This window comes from Erpetoichthys calabaricus, chromosome 5, assembly GCF_900747795.2.
Source record: "Erpetoichthys calabaricus chromosome 5, fErpCal1.3, whole genome shotgun sequence".
In the NCBI taxonomy this organism is placed as follows: domain Eukaryota; kingdom Metazoa; phylum Chordata; class Cladistia; order Polypteriformes; family Polypteridae; genus Erpetoichthys; species Erpetoichthys calabaricus.
In genome coordinates, this window is record NC_041398.2 from 8,853,721 (window position 1) to 8,877,230 (window position 23,510).

General features: G+C 41.2%; 2 protein-coding genes across 4 annotated transcripts in view; one reads left to right on the forward strand and one right to left on the reverse strand.

Annotated features, from left to right (window-relative positions):
* LOC114641543 (E3 ubiquitin/ISG15 ligase TRIM25-like) overlaps positions 1-19,008 on the reverse strand; it is a 329,583-nt gene extending 310,575 nt beyond the window's left edge. For 2 of the 3 annotated variants that reach the window (XM_051927914.1, XM_028790581.2), the window contains exons 1-6: positions 18,352-19,008; positions 13,985-14,080; positions 8,313-8,546; positions 7,118-7,277; positions 5,441-5,506; positions 930-1,374 (exon numbers count right to left, since the gene is read on the reverse strand). In XM_051927914.1, coding sequence (XP_051783874.1) covers positions 930-1,374; positions 5,441-5,506; positions 7,118-7,277; positions 8,313-8,546; positions 13,985-14,080; positions 18,352-18,933 — 1,583 coding nt within the window. In that variant the 5' untranslated portion in view covers positions 18,934-19,008. The remainder of the gene's footprint in view (positions 1-929; positions 1,375-5,440; positions 5,507-7,117; positions 7,278-8,312; positions 8,547-13,984; positions 14,081-18,351) is intronic. The other variant, XM_051927915.1, reaches the window with a different exon arrangement.
* LOC127527843 (gastrula zinc finger protein XlCGF7.1-like) overlaps positions 1-23,510 on the forward strand; it is an 80,885-nt gene that overhangs the window by 18,967 nt on the left and 38,408 nt on the right. The window lies entirely within an intron of this gene.

Consider the following 23,510-nt stretch of genomic DNA (forward strand, 5'->3'; position numbering starts at 1 on the left):
TCTTATCTGCTTTTCAATTTCAGGTTTGTGGACATGTTGGGCCAACCCTGGACGAGGTGCCAGTCCACTGCAAAGCCACACATGTGCACCCATGTCAAGTGTGTGCCAACTGACCAAGAATTCATTTTTTGAAAATGTTGGAGCTTTCAGGGTACCATGAGTGACAAATCTGGGGACAAGGAGGAGGTGCAGTTTAAAGTTTAATGTGACATCAACTAAAACACCAAACTCTGTCAGTATGGCCGACATCTGACTGACCGGTGAGTCCTCGTCTTCAGACATTCACAGTGAATTCATTCTGAAGTGAAGGACCCTTTGAGTGACCAATGGAGGGTCACAAATGTCTGGTGAGTGGACAACACTCCAGTCCCATCTGTCACTCTCTGCTCCTAATATAATCACTATTCAAGAGCTCTCCATACTGAGTCTGTATAGCGCCTTTCAGTTGTGCTGATCCAGCAGGACCACATGCCTGTCCTACTTAACAGGTGACATTCAGTGACACTTGGGGGCCTCAGTAGTTGTTGGGGTGTCAGCCAGAAGTACATGTGGCTGTGAATCAACAGTGACCCCTGCTGGTCAGACGGGTATTTGTAGGTCTGATGTGTCTCCACCCCTAATTATTAAACACACACCTGATTGGCTACTCAAACCCAATAATAATGGAGACCCTGACAGCCGCACTCGCCCCGCATTCTCATCCACAAATTCAATCACAGAGGTGCTGCCCCCCCAAACCCACCCATCCTGTAAATTTAATTTCACCCCAAACTACAAACACAAAGAGGACCTGAGCTTGTGGGGACATCAAGTGACCAGTGGAGGGTACTGGTCAGTGGTCACATGGTGTCAGATGGCTGATTGTTACACTGGAGTTAAAATGAAGCCAATACCCTGGATAGAGGGGCTCAGTGAAGGAGGTCTTGAACCTGTGCAGGAGGGTCATTGTGTGTGAGACGCTATAAAATGACAGAGAGCCAGCAGGCCAGTCCAGATACACACCTATTCTGGGGCTGTAGGGGGCTCTGATTTTAGTCCTCTTGTTATGGTGACACACACAGTACTGGGAATGAGAACACAGCAAACACCAGGACTTGTCGTTGTTTCCAAGGCCGCACTCATCACCCTCTCCTTTCCTGCTCAGTCCTTTATATGCGACTCCAATCACCATGATGTTTCCACTGCACTCCACCTCCCAGTAACAGCGAGTCCCAGTCAGAGCCTCTCTGCACAGAACTTGGGTGTAGCAGTCAAATCTGTCAAGATGATCATGATATTCAGTCTTTGTCTCCTCATATGTCACCATCTTGTTCCCTTCAGACAGACGGAGGTCTCTGTGTGCCGTGTTGATGTCCAGTGTGAGGGGACAGAAGTCTGAAAGGAGAGAAAAGAAAATGAGTGAGGAAATCTGGGAGTGTGTAACGGGACTGGGGGCGGAGCACAACACAGACAATTAACAAGAACCAATCAGGAGCTGCACTGACCAGACACTAATAGTATAGAGCTCATCTGATTGGACAGAATCTGTGAGGATTTAAAATAAAATTCTGGAATCACAATAAATCCAAATCCCTTTTATTCTCCAGTACTTCATGTGCAGAAATCTGACTTGGTAGATTTGGAGCTCCTTATAACGGAACACAACATCACAGACAAATAACAGAAAGAGCTGAAGTTAAAAAGACAAACTTCACACCAAGTGGTAGAATAATCCAATTATAAAGGAGATGTGCCGATAGTGATGTGCTGGTGAGAGTGTGAGTGTGTAGTGTGTATTCCTGTGTCACACACACATGTCCTCACACTGTACAAACACACACACCTTCACACAGTCTCTGACAGAACACATGAATACACACAGAAGACGGCTAAGTCACTGCTGGGAGAGGCTGTCGCTCTGGCTAAGAAACAATGGAGGTGTCTGTTAGTTTGAGTTTGAATTGACTGAAGCGTTTGGGAGTTTGTGTGAAGAAGTGATGAGCTGCTGAGATGAGTCTGTGGTGGTCCTTATGACACGTTTGGTGATTGTTGTGCTCAGAACTTTGAAGGAGTCCACCATATTGACTTCTGAATCCTTCATTTCTAGTGTTAGAGGTTGTGACTGCTGTTTGTGAAAGTCAATGGCCATTTCCACTGTCTCGGGGGTCTTGAGCAGTAGAGCGTTGAAGCTCACCAAGACACAAGATGAGACCCCTCTTTTCTAGAAGGTATTTCATTGCCGTTAGTAATTAGACCAATAATGGTGGTGTCTATCTATCTATCTATCTATCTATCTATCTATCTATCTATCTATCTATCTATCTATCTATCTATCTATCTATCTATCTATCTATCTATCTATCTATCTATCTATCTATCTATCTATCTATCATCAGTGAACTTAATGATTTAACTGAAGGATCAGTGGACCTGCAGGCATTGGGCTACAAGGAGTAAAGTAGGGGGGCCGTCCACAGCCTTGAGGGGCACCTGTGCTGATACAGACACAGCCTGACAGGTGGGAGTCCACACAAACATACTAATGTAGCAGCAGACTCCAGCACCTTTGACTTGTTGTGATGATCAGCATCTATAACTGCTCTGTAAAGCAGAAACCAAAGCAGTTCTAATGTGGAGTCAGGAACTGATGCAGTAAACCAGGTGTCCACACAGCAATACGCTGACCAGGGAGAATAATCCTGACTGGGGCCGAGAAGAAGATGAAGGTCATCTGTTTTGGGCCTCAGTGGTCTGACGTTGATAAAACTAGTAAGGGAAGGGGCACTCGACAAGCGCGTCTCCTGAACCCCATGAGAGACCCTGAGCACTTTCTCCTTCTCCTCTTCAGGTGGGAGTTACCTGTCTGTGAGTCCGAGTCTGCAGTTGGAGGTTCATAAGTGCTAAATCCGTATGAAAGTGTCCTTCATCAGTGGAGGAGAAATGAAGTCCAAACCCAATAGACAGGAGCTGATCTCGTGTGAATGTAATCCTCATATTGTTACAAAAGGCAAAGTTAACAGAGAAGAACAACACATCAGCAGCGAGCAAACAACTGTGGCTGCCCTGATCAGCACCATCATTATGAGCACAAGGTCACCGTCGAGGTCCGTGTTCAAATGGACTGTCCACACGGACCGCTTGCTTTATTAAATGGCACTTTTTATTTTCACAGTCCACCTCTTTAATTTAAAATCAATCCACTGTCACACTTCATCACAAACTGACAGCTCGATGATTTACTGGCCAGCAAACAAGACGGCCATTGAGTCCTGAGAGATGTGAAGTTCATGAAGAAAACAATCATGGAGTGAACTGAAGCTACTCAGTCATTAAAGGTCACGATTCATTGAGTAGAAATGAACTTTAAAATCTAAAGACTGGGTTCAGAATAATAAGATATGTGAATAAGCGAACCGTAACTGTTAAAACTCGATTCAGGACAGCATGATGGCCGAGGGGTTGGAGCTGCAGCCTCACAGATTGAGCTTCACAACTTTGAATATGGCGCCCAGTGGTCGTCTTTGTCAGGTCAGCGTGTTCTCCTCGTGTCACTCCTGGTTTTCTTCACACAATCCACAGATGTGCATGTTGGGTGAATTGGTGACTCTGAATTGGCCTTGTGTGGGTGTGATCACCTGACTTAACACAACACAGCCTGAACTGGATTAAACTGGTTTGACAATGTTGTGTTAAAAATCACTTCAATGTAAACCCACCACGGCCATGATGGTCTGCTGACTTGAATGAATCCTATTTATATCATTATATGTCACCTGTCACATCTGTCTCTCTACTGTTTGTGTCACCGACATGACCCCAGTAGTTTTTGTCCTTTCTACTTTTTAAACAAGAATCCTAATTTTCTGTCAAATAAATGTAAACTGACCACAGTGATTGTCATCCACCATTATTTTTTCCACAGAGCAGACTCTTTACTTTTAACTTCAGACACACAATGAAATAAATGACAAAGGCGTGAACACACTTATTGGGACCCTCATCCAATATTCTCTAACTGACTGTTTTCAGGTGAGACCTGCCATCAAGCCCTTCCTGCAGCTATGGATGAGATTTCTACTCCTCTTACTGCCCACTCGGCGCACTCTTCTTGAGCTTTGATGGTTTTCTTCTCCCAACTTTAACTTCCAGATGTTGTCATGGATGTTGACTTGGATTCATTTTAGGGCTCACAGCGGACCACTTCAGAACATTCCAATGTGATTTCCACAATATTTGGGTTGTCTTACTTGTATGTTCTGAAGGATCCATGATCTGCACTTCAGACAGAGCTTTGTGACGTTTGCTCCAGAATGTCTTGATGATCTTCTCATTTTATTGTGCCCTGCACAGATTCAGCACAGCAGCCCCTTTAACATTAATGAGCATCCTCTATGTTTTGTGTTTTTTCTTTGAACGCTCGTTTTGTTTTTTTGTGGACACAGAGTTGTGGTGACTTACTGTAAAGCTCTCGTTTAGTTTCATCAGTCCAAAGGACTGCTCCAGCACTGTGGCTTTTCAACATGTCTTTTAGAAAACTCCAGTCAGTTAATTATTTTATTTTTACTTACTTTCAGAAGTGGGGTCTTCTACTACGGACCCCACTTTTATTCAGTAAGTGATTGATGGAGCTACTTGAAGCTGTTGTACTTTGATCTTGGAGGTCAGGCTGAATCTGTCCTTCTGTTCAATTGGTGGTCCATTTTCCATCTTCAGCAGCATTCAGTGTGTTTGCCTACAGTCCAATGGACCCTCAACTTATTGATGTTACTTACTGAGGTCACAAGAGCATGAAACTCTGCGGAGATGGCCTTATAGCCTTTACCTTGACCATGCTGGGCTGTGACCTTCTTCCTTCCCTCCTCTTCTCATATCCATGTCCAGTGTGATGCACACAATGACTCAGCAAAGCTTTGTGAGGGCTGAGTGACTGAAGACCCCTGTGATTCTCATAGTGGACTGATTCTTATTCAATACTGTATTTTAACATCTAATGGCTTCAACAAAAATGTCCATGCCATCTTCTTTTGGTTTAATTCCTACAATATTTTAAGTTGTGAATAAATAACAAAGTTTCTGCTCTATGGAGAAAAGAATGGCAGATGCGGAATACTTTGGTCAGCTTTAACTTAATTCACATAAATTTGTGATTTTTTTTTAAAGTAACAGTTTTGGCTGTGTCTGTATATACATTCGTGTGATAAAGTAAGTGCACCCCATGATGTGTATTTTATTTTCCTTTTTAAACTTTTCTGGATACATCAAGACTTGGGTTCAACAGACGGCTTTGGTGATTCACTGCCTGAGTCTCTCTATCCCATAATGCACCAGTCACAGGACCCCCATCACTCTCAGCCCCTCAGTCACACAACACTCAGACTTTCATATCCTAAGCCTGTCCTGCTCTATTAAAACTTCAATGATTTTTATTGTGATGATCCATTTAGTCAAAGCACAAACTCACATTTTAAAAAGTCGTCTCTGCTCTGAGGTTCAGGAGGCTGGAGGGTGAAAACTGGAGCTTCATGAGCTGAAAATCAAAAGAAAAGAGAAGAAGAATGGAAACTGTGAAGATGGCATTGTGGATCTTAGTTTAGTTCTTAAACACGTATTACAAATGCAGAGGAGTTCAAATAAAACATTTATAAAATATACAAGGGCTAGCAAATTAGACCAAATGTCGATCTGAATATTGATATTAATAATAAATATACAGGAGTCAGAGAGTATTGAGACCCCCTCACTTTCTGCACACTTTACCGTGTTGTTGATTTATTTTTAAATGGATTAATGTGCCTTTTGTGCTCATCAGTCTACACTCAGTAACCATAATGACAAAGTGAGCGCAGGTCTTCAGAAAGGTCTGCACATTTATTACAAATCAAAACTGAAACGTCTCTTTCCTAGAAGCATTCAGACTCTTAATTCAGGTCTTTGTGGAAGCCCCTTTGGTGGTCTTCATGACTAAGTGTCACTACAAGCTTTACACTCCTGGATTTGGCCAGTTGATCCCATTCTTCATGGCAGATCCTCTCAAACTCCTTTAGATTTCAAGAGAAGTGTCTGTGAACTGAAATCTTCATGTCTCTCCACACATATTCTGTGGGGTCTCAGTCTGGTCACTCAAGAACACTCAGACTTGTCACTAAGCCACTCTAGAGTTGCCTTGGCTGTAGTCTTCAGGTCATTGATCCATTGCCCAGTCTGAGGTCACAGGTTTTCTTTAAGGTCCTCTCTGTATTTGACTGCAGTTCTCCTCCACTCAATTCTCACCTCTCACTCTGTCCACATAGCCTGTTGCTGTCACCACCATCTTCACTGTAGAGATGGCATTAGGCAGGAGGTGAGCAGTGCCTGGTCCTCTCCAGACATCCTGCTTGGACTTCTGTCTAAAGAGTTCAATGTTTGTCTCATCAGATCATTGAATCTTTCCCTTGATGTTCTCAGGCTGTCATTTGTCTTTTACTCGAGAGTATCTTTTGCCTGGCCACTCTACCATAAACGCTTGATTTGTGGAGCGTTGCTGAGATGGCCATCATTCCTACAGTTTCTCTCATCTCAGCAGAGGACTTCTGAAGTTCTGTTGTAGTGACCATTAGATCTTTTGTCACCTCCCTGGCCAAGGCCCTTCCTTCCCAGTTACTTAGACTGTCCATCTCTAGAAAGCGTACTGGTGATTCCAATATTCTTGAGGCCACTGTGCTGCTGGGATCACTCAAAGCTTTACAAATGGCTTCATCCCTTTAGGCTGATTGTTGCCTCACCCTTGAACTCCATGGCTTGTTTTTTATGCTGACATACATTGTTACAAATATATTGTATTTTATAAATATTAACAAGGAGGTTCAGTTGGGGACATCTTCAGGGCTCAATCTAGTGGAAAAAATACTTTTCAATAAATTATTTGGAAGTCGTATAAAGAGTGTAACATTTCAAGTTAAAATTCCAAAACAACTGATTATTAAGAGAGTTTGTTATCACTCAGCTAATCACTGTGAAAGGCACTATATAATAAAAATAATTAACAGCAAAGGATTGCAGATACATGTTAAAGAGCAGGCCTTCTTTAGTGTCCTCTTATTGTCACTCTGGTCCTCCTAATGGACTTCAGTAATAAACACAATGTCACCAAACGCTGTACCTGATGGAGTCCTTGTCATGATGTGCCCCTGGCTGATCCTCTTCAGACTCTTTGTCAGACCTGACAGCTCCTTTCTCAGGTCCTCAGATGAGAAATCAGCGGTGACAGTGAAGCTCAGTGAGTCTCCATCAGCAGGAAGGACACAGCGAGATAAGAAAGTCTGCAACAGGAGAGAATAGGGGATGAGATTTCAGAAAGGAGACATTAAAGACTATGTAATGCTGATAAGAGGAGGATCTTCTGAATTAAGGATCAGTGTGGTGGGCAGTCAGCTTGGGTTTAGATGGTGAGAACGCTGGTTATTGACTTGTTGGTTAATTATGAGAGAATATTTGGTGGAGTGTAGTGGAGCATCAGAGATTATCGACCTTAACTATCAATGAGCTTTCACAAAAGGCTCCATGAGAGGCGAGTCAAGATCAAAGGATTCAGGGGGCAGGTGCGTCCAGAATTGACTTGGCACATAAAATAAGGCATTGGGCTTTTTATGATTCTGAGAAACTTATTCAAATTAAATGTAAATATGCAGAAAGCTCCTCAATGTGATTGATTATACAATTGAAGGTCTGTAGCTCATAAGTGTGAGTTGTGAGGAAATCTTGGGAGCCTTTGTATCTTCATCACCATCATCAAACTCAAAGTAGAGAAAACTAACTGGACTCTGAGTTATGTAATGCACACCATGTGTGGATTATAAATCTAGAAGAGAATCTCCATAATGTCTGCTAAACACAGTTGACATCAGGACTATTGTGTGTATTGTGAGATAAAAGCACACAAGAAACATGGGAGGTGAGAGACAAGACTGGGCTGTGGGGTCTGAGCTGTGAGGAAATGCTGAAGGACTTGAATCTCATCAGTTTAAGGATGGAGACATTAGAAGGTGGCCTTGGATACGAGGTGGCACCATCTTTTATTAGATGTCACCTTTTACATTTCATAAAAATTCACTTTTTCACACAGACAGCTGTAGATTCATCTGTCTGTCATATACAAGACTTTACCAACTTTGAGATATTTGTAAATAGAATATTTGAAATGTTAAGGAAATATGAAAAGACAATCTGTGTTGGGCTAAATGGCCCGTTCATGTCATGTTGTACAAACTCCTCAGATCTTTTAAATTTCTCTCTAAATGATCTCACGTCCCACAGACCTCAGTCAGATCAGACTCTCTGTGAAGTGTCACTCTCACCTGCAGGAAGTGGAGATGGTCCTTGGTCTCTGAAAGTTCCTTCAGCTCAGCTTCTCTCCTCTTCAGCTCCTCAATCTCCTTCTCCAGTTGCTCCATGACTCCTTTAGCCTTCTCCATTTCTCTCTTTTCTTGTTCTCTTATCCTCTCAGTCAGTTTCCTGTGGGCTTCCTCAATGTATCGTATCAGAGCAGTGAAGCTCTTTTCATTTTCTTCCATGTCTCTTTCCACAGATATCTGAATACATAAGATAAAGATTTAGAATAAGAATAACCAATCACAAGACACATTTGTTGATATTTTGATGCTGTGAAGGACATTTTGAATTCACTGGAGTGATTGGTGGTTCTTTCTTCACAGAAGGAAGGTCAGTTGGAGACTGCCACCCAGACATATGTTCCCCCCACTACGCCGGTCTGCAGGACTTTATAGGATACGCAGTCATAAAGGTATCTTAGCAAAGTATCTTCACCTCTACTGCCTTGAGAGGACTCCATTTGAACCGCAAAGTTTTAATAATAGTCTGCCTTTAAAACAGGCATCTCCTGCTCAGCCTGAGGTTCAGAGTGGAGTAGGACAACAGAAATGAAGAAGAGGAAGAAGAAGAAGATGTATTTGTGTAGTGTAGTAAACCTGTGTGTTGGAGGGTGATTGTGTAAAAATAAAAGTATTTCTGGACCAGAAACTTGTGTGTAATAGTTGTGGTCTAGTTTGGGGTATCAGACGTCACCATGTCAGACCTGTGAGATGGAAATAATAAACAAGAGGGTCTAGGTGTACAATAAGCATAAGTTTAATATGTCACTGTGCTCTGTGCAAATCTATCTTCTAAATCTGCTTCTTTCTGTTCACATGCACAGCTGACACAGAGCCAGATTAAGCAGAGGAGTTCACCACACAGAACTGCTAGGCAAGCAAAGTGACATAAGACAGGTTGGAACAACTGGAAAGCATGCAGATGCTGTGTACTACAGTATTTCTATCTGTTTAAGCCAGCATGGAAATTTATCCTTGTGTGAACTCAGTTGACTTGTTTGGAAGTGCATGTTTACCTAAGGGAGGCCCTACATGTGAAGAAAGAGTATAAAGCCTTGGAACATTGCACACCTGTGAAACCGACGGACAGATAGGAGATTTCGTCATACGATCCTGAAAATCCTTTCACTGCACCAACGATGTTGACAGACTCTACAAGTCGGGCCCCCACTCCCAGACTGGGTTCTGTCATTTGCTTCCCTCGTCTGTTATTCAGCGTAAGCCAACATTAAACAAAGCTAAGTTATTTCTTCTATGTGGTTTCTTACCGCTGTATCACTTAGGGATGGGAATCACATTTTTATATTATATCTATATAGTTTTGGGTTATGTAACACACCACAATTACAAAACAACTCATTCCAAGAAAGATAATGCCTCCTGCTGGATGCAAGGTGTTGGTCAAGGGGCTTCAGATTTCATTTAATTTCATGAACTTGATAATTTACCTCTCTACCGTCTCTTTTTCATTGTAAAGCTCAGAGTTGTGAGTCTTTATTTACGTTTTTGATCTATTTCTACTTCATTTATGAACTTTGTATTAGTACTAACAAATTTGCTATTAAAACTATGGTTCATACTTATATGATGACACCTGCTGTGGAGTTACTATGTGGGAAGTAAATATGAGGTAAAAAGTGCCAGCTCTCCAGGATCATCAACCCCAAAGCTGGAGGTGTTCTGCTGTTTTCAGATGGACACTGACTCAGATAACTCTGTGATAGAAGGTGAGGAAGAGAAGCCATAAAAGGTCACCTCCTAACCATCCCATAGAATGAGGGAAGAAATGACAGTATGGAATTTCTTTATTAGGGAATTTAGATGAAGCTTTTCTCCAGATACAGGGAGTCTCATATGGTGTTTTGCCTTTTGATTCACATGTGGAAAACCTCCCTGGTTGGGTGAATAGGTTCTTAGCCAAAGAAGGGAAGTAAGGATCCAGTTGTCATTGTCACATGTGTCCAGTTCTAAGTGAACAATTATAAGAGGTAGGATCAGACCAACAGTTCAGCAGGACAATTTAAAGACTTAGGTACAAAGCTGAGGAGCAGTAGTGACAAAGTGATCAGACGTTCTGCTTATGCTACACATGAGTCTACATAAGACTGAGGAAATAATAGATAGATAGATAGATAGATAGATAGATAGATAGATAGATAGATAGATAGATAGATAGATAGATAGATAGACAGACAGACAGACAGACAGACAGACAGACAGACAGACAGACAGACAGACGGACAGACGGACGGACGGACGGACGGACGGACAGAAAGAAAATGGCCCTCATAGAATCTTTATATAATTAAAGATTTATTCTTCACAAAGTAGTATTCCAAATACACAGACAATCTCTGTTGAGCCAAACAAGGAAATCCAAAGCAAACAAAGTTTCAAAACAGAATCAAAAGAGATCTGCTGAAAAACAAAGCACAGGTTGAAAAAAACAGATAATCACAAAAGCATAAGGAACAGCTAAAGGAACACAAGAACTCGACAAACTCGCAGAGTGCAATCACAATGAAACTGTGGGAGACCATCGGGATTTATTAGGGCGGAAGGGAAGATTCTGGTGGTGATTGGCAGATGGTCCACCTCTTGGTGAGCCACACACAAACCACATGGAATATAACACAAGCAGCTTATGGAGAAAATCAAATACAAAGAATAAAGCACATACTCAACAAAATCAAAATTAACATTAATAAATTAACAAAAAAGAAATGAAACAAGACTTTGAACACCATGCAGGGATAGGAACCCTGTCTGAAAACTGTCACGGTCATCATGGGTGTAGAGAGGGGATTTCATGCATCACTAATAAGCAGGAATTCTAGGAGGAAACAACAAAAGCAGATGAGCGTAGAACCATAAACCAAAGTGAAGGTCAGTCTGTGAGGTTCACTCTCCTTCACTTCTACTTGTTCAAATGTCACATGTGTCTGGATTGGACTACACAGTGTTGAGTGTCACATTGTCCCCACCTACTTTCTTTGAACTAAAGACACATTCCAGTGGTATGGAATGGCTGTATTTAGTACTTTAGTGCACTAGATGGCACTGATCTGTTTAATGTGAGTCTGTGTTAAATAAATTAGGTTGGATAAGTTTGGTCTGTCTGGACACAGAAATGTGTGTGAAGAGCTGTGACTCTGCTGGATAAGAACAGATAAAAATCTGTACTAACCCCAACTCTCTCTTCTGTTTCCTTTTCTGGTGTCCTTTTGGTGGTGGCTTGCTCCACCACCATCTACTCAAAGCAGCGTGATGTTCCAACAATGATGGATGGATTAAAAGCCAGAAGTCTGTATAACCATCAGTATCAAGTGACTCCTTGAGAACCCTAACTACAAAGAGGACTATTTCATTTATGTTAGGTAGAATGCCCAGAGGGGACTGGGTGGTCTCGTGGCCTGGAACCCCTACAGATTTTATTTTTTTCTCCAGCCGTCTGGAGTTTTTTTTTTTTGTTTTTTCTGTCCACCATGGCCATCGGACCTTACTCCTTTTCTATGTTAACTAATGTCTTATTTTAATTTCTTATTTTGTCTTTTATTTTTCTTTTCTTCATTATGTAAAGCACTTTGAGCTACTTTTGTAAGAAAATGTGCTATATAAATAAATGTTGTTGTTGAACTTCTCATAAATGAATCCTGGCAGAACTGGGCATCAGAGAGTGTGCCACCTTAGACAGTCTGCCAGTTCATTCCAAGGTCAGACCCACACTAGCAATCACAATGAGCCAATTTGGGGTTTTTGCCAATTAACCAAACTGAAATATGAGGCTGTGGAGGAAGACATGGAATAACTGGAGGAAACCCACTGAGATACTGGAAGAAGGGGTTAACAGCACATGGAAAGTGAATGGAGGACAGTGGATCGGAGATTTAGCAGATGCCACCAAAAGAAAACTTTACTGATCTTTGTAATAAAATGTTAAAGCTTAAGTAAAACATTTGGAGGTGTATGTTATGTAAAGTCTGCACTCAGTCAAACAGTGGAGATCCTTAAGCTATGGAGTCTAATAAAACTGAGAAAAACCAGAATGAACAAGAGAAGACCATTGTGACCTCCAGAATAAATCAAGAATATGCCAGATCTCCAAATGAGGCTTTGCACAGGAAAGGACAGGTTCTCCAATCAGAATGTAACCTCTTGACATCAAAAGAACCTGAGCAACTCATCTTTAAATCAAAACATCATTATGGTGAACATGGAGAGAGGGCTAATAAGATGTTAGCTCAGCAATCAACAAGCAGGAAGTTTGCCATGCAGTAACAGAAATTAGAATCACAACTGGAGATAAAGTCATGAAGCATAAAAATATAACTCACACATTTAGCAAGTACTATAAGTGTTTATATTCTACTCAGTTTAAAGGAGACGAGACACAATCTGAGGAGTTCTTTGATGTAATGCAAATACAAAAGCTGGGCACTCTTAGTGCAGAGGAACTGGACAAACATCTGACACTCTCAGAATTGCTGGATGCTGTAAACTCACTCCAAAGTGGAAAAACAACAGGCCCTGATTGTAACCCAGTGGAATTTTATAAAGAAATTTTCAACTAAGTTAGTTCAATTATTATTAACAAAGTTTACTGAAGCTACAGACAACAAAATTCTACCTCAACCATTCACCAAGAAATAATTCCTGTTTTTTCAAAGACATATAAGTATTTATCACAATGTGCAGCATTCAGACCAATTTCACTTCTGAATAATATAATAAGGCAAGGCCGAACTATATTTATTAAAGGCTGACAGTTACCTTCAAACCTTCATTTTCTGTTTAATGTAATATACTCATTCATAAAATATAACACAGCAGAGATCTTATTATCTTTGGACACAGAGAAAGCCTTTGACTGAGATGAATGGCACGTTTATTCAACACACTGCACATGTTTGCACATTTAACATCCCATCGGTTATAAGTCACTGGGTCACTGATGTTCTGCACTTTTTGAAATTGGAAATAAACAAAGTCTCACTTAGAAGTTCAGTTCAAAGCTTTTTTAAAATATGGCAATTAATAAAACTTTAGAATAAGCATTCATAGCAGGGGAAAAGAATATTATGCCTTTTCACTTTACTTATTTATTTACTTTCATACATTATTTTGGTCCTCTTTTTCTTGAGTTCCTGTTCTAAAATTCCCGTTTGGTTTTTTTTTTTTTTTTTGCTTTTTTTTGTTCCAATTTTCTGATTTTTTTTTTATTATCATTTTTTAGTTTGACTTCGAAAGTCATTTCATGTATACATTGAACTCTATTGCATGCAATGCTACTTTCTTAAAACAAAAAAAAATAAATTGACCATTAAAAAACGTGCCCGCTGATTTAATTCAAAACATCAGCGTCGACCTTCAGTGTGAGTTTCTGTTAGTAGAGTTAAGTCCACATTAAGCAGTGGATGGAATATTAGAGGACTTTAGGGTGATGCTGTCTGGATCTCCACTGAATAACACATGGGATTCTGTCAACAGTGAAATGCCATAAAGGACACCACAAAACGTCTTCTCTAACTCTCCCATCTCATGTCCCTACACATCATCACCAGTAAAGCTCTGCTGCTCTTCAACGTCTCATTTATTTCTCCCCTCTTTGATATGAAGTGTTGTCTTCCTATTCCACTCACCTTCATCTTCTCAATCGCCCTCCTCATCTCCTTCAGTGTCTTCTCTCTCTCCTCAAGACCCTTCTTGACGTCACTCAGTGTCGCTCCCAGCTGTTTCTGTTTGGACACACAAGAAGACACACTTGGTCAGATCAGAATTCACGTTCACTTTGTGATTTCTTCTTTCTGACTCCTGATATTTTCACAAAAGATTTGTTTTACATTTCATGACACAACTTAGATTTGATTTAACAAACAGGAATGACAAAAAAGATTAAAATAAAAAAGTTTGTGTGTGTGTGTGTGTGTATATAACGCTGCTCTGAACTGATACAAACCCACTTCAGTTTTCTTACTACTAATTTATGATGAGACCCTCACAACAGCTAAAGCTTTCTCCTTCATACAGTTATGGTGATGTCAATTACCAGAATTCATCCACTGACTTTATCTTAACTACCAAATTACAGTCAGAAGTTCTCAGACTCCGAGCAGGTGAACTCCTGAATTAGTATATGATCAATCATGTGGAGGTGATGCTTTGTCCAGATTTTTGTATCCACGGAGAGCTTCCTCTGTCACACATGGAAGAACATTCAGTTTGCTTTTCTTTCTTCTAACAGATTATTTTTTCTCTCTCTTCATTGTTGTTTGAGATCTTTGTTTCTAAACGTGTCTTCACCTGTGAACTGAGCTCTTTAATATTACAGTGAGGACTCAGACTCATTTTTGTCACTTACTGAGACCTGGCAGAGCCAATGTGACACTACAGTATTCCTTTATTTGAAGAAGCACCAAATGGTGGACTGAAGTTAAGTGTTTTTGTCTGGACTTACTGTACATTGGGGTTGTGTAGTAGTGAAGGGGGATTTTAAAACTGACTAAGATGGTCAGACTTACACTTACAGTAATCCCTCGCTACTTCGCAGTTCACTTTTCGTGGATTCACGACTTCGTGGATTTTATATGTAAGCATGTCTAAATACATAACGCGGATTTTTCGCTGCTTCGCAGGTTTCTGCGGACAATGGGTCTTTTTACTTGCTTCCTCAGTTGGTTTGCCCAGTTGATTTCATACAAGAGATGCTATTGGCGGATGGCTGAGAAGCTACCCAATCAGAGCACGCAGTTAAGTTCGTGTGTTCTGCTGATTGGCTCAGCGACGGAGTGTTGCATTAACCAGGAAGTCTCATCTCACTCATTCATCATTAACGTGCTAATGCTTCAGGGGCCGTGTCCAAGCACCAAAAGAAGATGCAAATGATTGCAGAAAAGGTAAAAGTTTTGGATATGTTGAATGAAGGGAACAGCTACACCCCTGCAGGACATCGATTCTTTTTATTTAAAAAGGAGGAAAAGCATATAAGATCTACGGCCGCAGTGTCCTTTAACCAGGGTGCAAAACGAGTTGCAAGTGGGCGTGATAAGGCAGTAGTCTGGATGGAATCTGCTTTAGGAATCTTTGCAACAAGGTCGACGACGTCATGACCGCCTACAAGCTGCTACGTGTACTTCTCTATACAGTAAGTGTAAACTTATCTACCGATTTCATATTGCTTAGCAGTTGTCCCTGTTTTTAATAGAGTAAATGGTGGGTTGTAAACAATACAGGGAGGGTTTAAAAACGTCCAAATACACGTTAAATAATTAAATAAATATAGTGTCCCTACTTCGCGGAAATTCAGTTATCGCGGTCGGCTCCCGCTATATCTCCCGCTATAAGTGAGGGATTACTGTATAGCAACTTCTTTACACTCCTGTTGGACTTGTTAGAGTTTTGTGAAAGTTCAGAGTCTTTGTCATAATCATACATTAGGTGGGATTATCCCTCAGGGGTTTGACATTCATAATGTCCTTATTATTACAATAAATAAAATGATGTCCAATCACTAATGAAGTACATGATTAGTTATTTCATTAAAATAGGAAAATCTACACATGAATAGTATATTCAAATTTTTGAGCTGAATTTATTGTTAATTATCTTACACTTAAGTCTGAAGAACAACATAGATTGACATGTGACTATGACGTGTCTGTTAATAGGCCTTGAGATCAACTCAAATTTAACTTCAAATTCTTTAATAATGGACAAACAAGACAAACACAAACAACCCGCTAAGTACACGTACCACGTGTCTCTATTGATGTGTCAAGCCTTGTGTTGAATTACGTTTATGATGACATCGCATGGTCACTTACTATGCTTACATCAGCGAACAGTAACATCATCTTGCTACAAACACCTCATGAGGGTCAGAATGTCAGACATTTCTACGAGTAGCCCACATGACGCTCGCATCCGTGCCAGTGGACAGTTGTGGTCTGCAGGTTGTAGTTTGAACTTCACTGCCTGAGATGCTCAAAGAGAAACTGATCAGAGCACAAAGAACGTCAACTCAGTTTAATGAGAGCACTCGGCTCACTCGACTGTCCATTAATAACTTTGGGTGTCTCATCCTGGACTGTTTCATGCCTTACTCACAGTGTCACAAGGATAGGCTCCACAGCCCCCTGCTATCTTTTAATATGACATTTACATTTTTACATTCATTTACTTGGCAGAAGATTTTATCCAAAGCGACTTACAAAGGCGGTAAACATAATCGAGTAACATTTGGCCTGGGCCTGTTTGTTTAGCACGTGTAGCAGGACAGGTAATACAAGTTGATTGCCACAAGTGAGAAGATGTGACAACTAACAAATATCACTGGCCAACACACATTCTGGTGCTTCAAATGTCAGACCTGTTTCTTTGTATATTTGACCTGCTGATTCCTAAAATGGCCCCAGTATTCCACTATCAGCTCTAGTGTTTGGAGTACAGAACATATGCCTTATAACACTCTTCACTCGGCTCGCCCATAAAAAATCAGGATATTTTAATGTAGCGTTTAAATCAATATATTTTAGGCATTAAGGAAACCTATTAAATATTAAAAGAAAAGTGTAAAGAAAATCTACCTATTTCATACTAAAAGCACAAATTTATGATACAAACTATCCAGTCATTCGAAACACAAGGAGCTCCTTTTGAAAGACTTCCTAGAGTGGGACATGCCAGGACAATCCCACAGAAGATTCCAACAATAGTCGGCCATCATGTGTGCATCCCATCTTCCTTGGTATCTGACTTCCATTGTTTTTATGTCTTGGTGAGATCTCTCACTTTGCTCTTCACTTAAGTCACCACGGTTCTCTGGAAAGCCATCTAAGTGACTGTGCAGATGATGGACTTTAACACTCCTGTGACAGCCAAGCCTGTTGAAGTGAAAGAGCACGTCCTCGACTAAGTGTGTGTAGTTGTCTGCCTTCTCGTTGTCAAGAACGTTTATCACAACAAGAACAAATGAAGACCAGGCCTGTGATTCGATGTCATTCATTGACGCTATGAAATGTGGGTCCATTAGAAGATGTCTGATCTGTGGACCATCAAACAGTCGTGCCTTCAGTTATTCTGTGGTAAGTCCAGGTAACTTATCTTATGTGCTACTGTGTGTATTTAATGCACCAACTGTCTTTATCCAAAGCCTTTACAAATTGTGTCATCAGGCCTAGCTGTATATGATTCTGTCTCGTGCTTCCAAAGGTTTATTGATTACATTTTGTCCTCCAACCACCACATATTCCCTTGGAGGCCAATCTTTTGGATGTAAAACTACAGTTGGAAATAAAATGACATATGTAATATGTAAACACTCACTATATCTGCTAACTTGTACACAAAAAACACAAACCAGATAACAGAAGAACAAGTTTAAAAACTCGCTAGAATTAAAATTTCCCATTATGAGATCTTTTAAAGAGCAGACTACAATTTTGTAAGTTCAATCATATCTAAGAAACTAGAGCGTCCATCCAATGCAATTTTCTGAATCAGTACCCCCAAATAACCCCAGGAACAGACCTAAAAACCAAGACACCAAGAAAACAAAATATTTTGTTGGGCTGCGTAATCATAGCTTATAATCAATAAATCAATTAAACTGAAACAACAAGTTAATGGAAAACATTTATTCTATCAATTTGACATATTCACAGCACAGATGGGCCTTCATTTACTTCTTGAATACTTTGAGGGAGTCAGCAGTACAGGTGAAGGTGGGCAGCTCGACACACCAAATGGGGACTACACAGGAAAAGAGTCGGGATTGAGACCTGATAACACGCAGGGGTGACATCGCCAGATGCTGTTAACTGGCAGACTGAGTGGGAGAGAAGGAGCGGAGGACTTCAGTAGGGTCTCCATATACTCAGGTGATGACCCACTGACTACTCTGTAGGCAACAATGATGGTCTTAAAATGGATGAATGGATTTCTTTGTCACACTACATTACAAATCCCTTAACTCCTGTTACAGTATTTAGTTTATTTATATTAAACTCACCTCTTTTACTTCTCTTTCCGTCTCCAGCTCGACCATTTCATGAGTTTTATGTCCAGTCACCGCACACATCAAGCAGATACACGTTTCATCAGTTTTACAAAACATCTCCAAACTTTTCTGATGTTTCTCACAGAGTTTCTCCTTCAGATTTCTATCAGGATCAACCAGCTTGTGTCCCTTCCAGGCTGCTCCTTCATAGTGAGGCTGCAGGTGAGTCTGACAGTAGGAGGCCATGCAGGTGAGACAGGACTTCACCGCTCTGAACTTCTTCCCAGTACAGAAGTCACACTCCAAGTCTCCAGGGCCAGCATAATTCTTAGATGGAGGAGGAGAACTGAGAGTCGTCTTCTTTAATTTCTTGATGACTTCATTCAGCAGAGTGTTTCTGTTCAGCTCAGGCCTTGTGGTGAAGGTGTGTCTGCACTGAGGACAGCTGAACACTTGGCTCTGATCCCAGCAGTCCGTGAGGCACTTCAGACAGAAACTGTGACCACAGAGGATGGTGACGGGGTCAGTCAGGGTGTCCAGACACACCGAGCAGGTGAACTCGTCCTGTGACACAAACAGCTGGGCTTCAGCCATCGTCAGTCTGAGGAGAGGCAGGCAGAGAGAATCAGTCAGAGGAACAAGGAAGTGACTTGTGAAAAAACGAAAGTGAAAGTTTGTTTGTGCTCAGTGAGGAGGAGGAGATTTAAAGAGAAAGCTGAGAGAACATTTGAGGAGACACTGAGGGTGAACAGTTAATGTGAGACAGGAGCTCAGAGAGTGAAGACCACAAAGTGAGAGAAGAGATGACCTGTCACAGGGGGTCTGTTAAAGTGTAATTCACAGCAGTATTTCTTATTTATTTATTATGTGGTACAAATGGCCCGAGGTTTCATAATAAACTTGGCCAATTTTTAAAAGCAGAAAGCCATGTCAGTCTCCGTGGGTGCGACTGCACAACCAAGGGAGTTAATGAAGTAATTGGGGTGACTGCAAGTGCGATCGTTCTCAATTGCTTCATCGGCTTCTCAAGGAGTCGTATATGTATGGGCCGGCACAAGGGGAGTGGGGGAGATAGATATGAAAGAACGGATCAGAAGACGAAGGTTAAAAGACGTGAAGTGCAGATGATCAGGACACCTGCATGGAGAAGGCAGCACGAGATGGGGCTCTGTGAGGGGATGCAGGCTGAGGCGCTCTAGGGACTGTGGTTTGCCCCACTGAGTAATAGGGTAGAGTGGGGCGAGCAGGACAGAAGACCTCCCAATGGATCTGAGGGGCGACTGTGTGAGCACGAATGAAGGAGGAGTGCCGACCTCGGACATTCTGGCTGCGCAGTGTGGAGGCAGCCAAGATGGGGGTCGGCAGAAAGGAGTTTGTGCTGCAGAGTCTCTGCTGGCAACATAAGTGATGGGTGAGCCTGGGAGACAGAAGGAGGTGGGCTGAGATCACGTGACGAGAGACCCTGCATTTGTAACCTCTATTTTTACAGATTTATTTCTTATGGATTTTATTCCACCTCTTCACTGGTTTTAAGGATTTGTGTACTTTTTCTGAGAACACTGCACATGTAGACACTTTTGATTTTACTTTTGACTGTTTTTCAATAAAAGCACTCGAGCACTTTCCACCATCCCCTGACTTCAATGAGATTTGTCTGCTCATCTCGGTCATAACTATCGACTGTGTTGATTCAACAGACTTCTATGTGGGAAGAGGGAGTCTGGAGGGGCCGGCATCGTCACATATTACATACTGAAGTCCACATCAGAGTCCATGTTAGTCCTCTTTATTAGTCAAATTGTCCATCCCATAATAAGTTCTTATCTCCTGCTTATCAGAGTAGTGTGAATGTTGTTGGTGAGGAGACTCGACTGACTGATGTTAATCCCCTCAAATCTATATATATAAAGGAGAGTTGGGATCCGTGTGACTGTGTTTGTGTGTTTGTGGAGGGACGGAAAGTTAAGGCAGGTGTTGGAGTCACGTGATCATCTCCCCTCCCACTCACCTCATTTCATTCACTTCATTTCGCTCTGAGCTGAGCTCCGCAGCTGATGCAGTCTTGCCGTCCTTTCTCCTTTACTGTTTAGTAGATGCGGTACTTACTGAATAGTATTTTTTCCTTTAGTGTTTCTCAGTGTTTAGTAGACGCGGTGTGCCGGTGTTCCCGGCGGTGTTACGGTTTACTGTTACTTTCTACTTCATTTTTGTACTTTAGTGTTTAATAATAAATAATAATAATTCATTACATTTATATAGCGCTTTTCTCAGTACTCAAAGCACTAAAATAGTGAGTGATACTTAGCTGATAGCAGTGTAGAAGCAGCACAGCACAACGCAGCCAGTAGGACAGGCGGGTGTGGTAGCGTAGGTGAGCGGCGATAGCAAGCAGCAGAAAGCACAGCAGGAGGAGGAAGCAGGATTTGGATGTTCCCATACACAGCTATAAACAGTAACGCTTGGTAATTTCAGGCGTGATCGCCTCGGAGCCATAAGCCATAAACCAGGTTACTATGAACATCAGATCAGTTCCCGGTCGTAGGGTACTATAAGATGAAACGGGAGCAGATCAGCATAGCGAATATAATCACGGAGACAGATCATCCCGAGGTGCTAGATCGCCAGGTACAAAGAAATGTTTGTAGGTCTCGTCCCGTGATCCACAGACTCAGCTGTTCCCAGTAAAGCAGAGTCCATAAAATCTGTAAATATTAAGCCAAATCCATGCAATTCGAGTCAGCTGTATCTACGAACTATACGTACAATAAACGAAATAAAACAAGCGTAAGAAAGTGCAGAATTAAGGCGAATTTTGCGAAAAGTGTTGTTAACAGGGAGGAGCGGCAACAACAAGCGTGCGCCAGCGTCCCCTCACCTGCTATAATAAAGCAGTTATAATAAAGAAGTTTAGTAGACTTTTACTTTATCTCATTTAGTGCTCTTCCCGGAGGTGTTGCCGTTTTTTAGTGTTAGTGTCTACTTAGTGTTTGTGTTTTGGAAGGAGTGATCTTACCACTGTCAGATTTTGCAATGAATGAGTTGGTAAATAATGATTATTTATCAACAGATCACATGAGCAAATTCAACGAAATTACAATTTTCCAACTTCAAAAGGTTTTGCTAATGTGAACTCCTGACATACCTATAATGCCCATTCCACAAAATGCAAAACATATTCAAATATTACCTTCTACAGCGACTGAACGAGTGACTCACTGGGTGTGTACCTATTATGATGGTGCTGTAATTCATGTCTATGACAGTTTAAACGGCGATAAAAAATTCAACCTCACCGAAGAGCAGCTTCTTTCCTTCGTGCTTTGTTTCCTTACAAACCTCCCATAGTTTATGAAGAAGCACAGCAACAATTAAATCATAAAGATTCTGGTGTATTCGCAATTGAATTTGCCGTGTGTATTTCTTTAGGTATTGACCCAAGTGATCAAGTTTTTACTATTTCTTCAATGCGAAATCACTTACAAATAATTTTTGTTACTCGACAATTGCTTCCATTCCCTGTCGAAAGTAGCCGATGGGCGACACCAGTAACAAGTATTTAGTGCGTTAAAAGACCTGTACGAAGTACGGCGACTAACACAGTCACTCATAAAAGGGGAGATGACTCGGTGCAGGAAATGGGGATTGAAACTACCTGGGAAGACATGCAATCAACGAAGCGATTAAATGGATCTCAAGAGACGTCTTCTAGGTTGGAGAAAAAGCGCTTGGCTACCAAAACCGTATATATATATATATATATATATATATATATATATATATATATATATATATATATATATATATATATACACATACATATATATACATATATATATATATACATACATATATATACATATATATATATATACATACATATATATACATATATATATATATATACACACACAAACACAGACACACAGACACACATATACAGTATACATACACATATACATCTATACTAATAAAAGCCAAAGCCCTCACTGACTCACTCATCACTAATTCTCCAACTTCCCGTGTAGATAGAAGGCTGAAATTTCGCAGACTCATTCCTTACAGCTTACTTACAAAAGTTAAGCAGGTTTTATTTCAAAATTCTACACGTAACGGTCATAACGGTCGACAACGTCCGCCATGTTAAACTTTCTTATTTATGGCCCCATCTTCACGAAATTTGGTAGGCGGCTTCCCAGCACTAACCGAAACCGATGTATGTACTTATTTCGGTGGTATAACACCACTGTTGGCCGCCATATTGAACTTTCCAACGGTCTTTGTTACTTAGTGGGCCTATCTTCAAGAAATTTGGTAGGCGGGTTCCCAACGCTAACTGAATCCTACTTACGTACATATATACGTCCATAGCCTGCAGCTCGGTCGCCGTGTGAGGCGGCATTGGGTCCCCCATCCCCACACCTCCCACGTAGTTTGCTGCCTGCCTATATAAGGCCGTCCGTCGCTCCGGTCTCTTCATTCCCTTCCTTGCTTTGCCACAGTATTCACGTCTCCCTGCTGATAACTGCAGCCTTTTCATTTAATCCACGGCTTCTCCGCTGTTTTATTGTTTGTTTATTACGATTATAATTATTGTGTAGGTATTTTAGACTTACTTTACATTGTTCAGGTACCCATTTCCTTTATCGTTTCAACCGTACCCCCATTAACATGTCTATCAAGGTGATCACCATCGATCAAAGAACTGTCACTTACCGAGTGGTTTCATGCCCGGAGATGGCGCCTGCCTTTTCCATTCTCTGTGTTACATATTGCACAGCCATATCAGGCTCACTCTTGATATCCAGAGGAACATTGTGTCTTATGTATTGAATGACTGGGACAGGTTCAAGGTGTGGACTGATGACGGTACAGGAGAGAATTATACTACACAGGAGCACAATAAGAGTGAAATGCTTAAGCCCTTCACCTATGGTTCTGCATGTGAGTTGATGGCTGCCGCTGAATTGTTCGGTTGTCGCTTTCAAGTGTACCGAAATGGCCAAATATTTTACACCTTTGGAGAACTGCCAATGCCTCTTAAACATCTTAGATTCACAGGTGACGATTTGAGTAGTGGACACTTTGATGTTTATGAATGTTTCAACTCTCAAAAGCTGGATGCGAAGTTATCGATGAAACCGGTTGTATGCTTACAACGCTCGACAAATGCT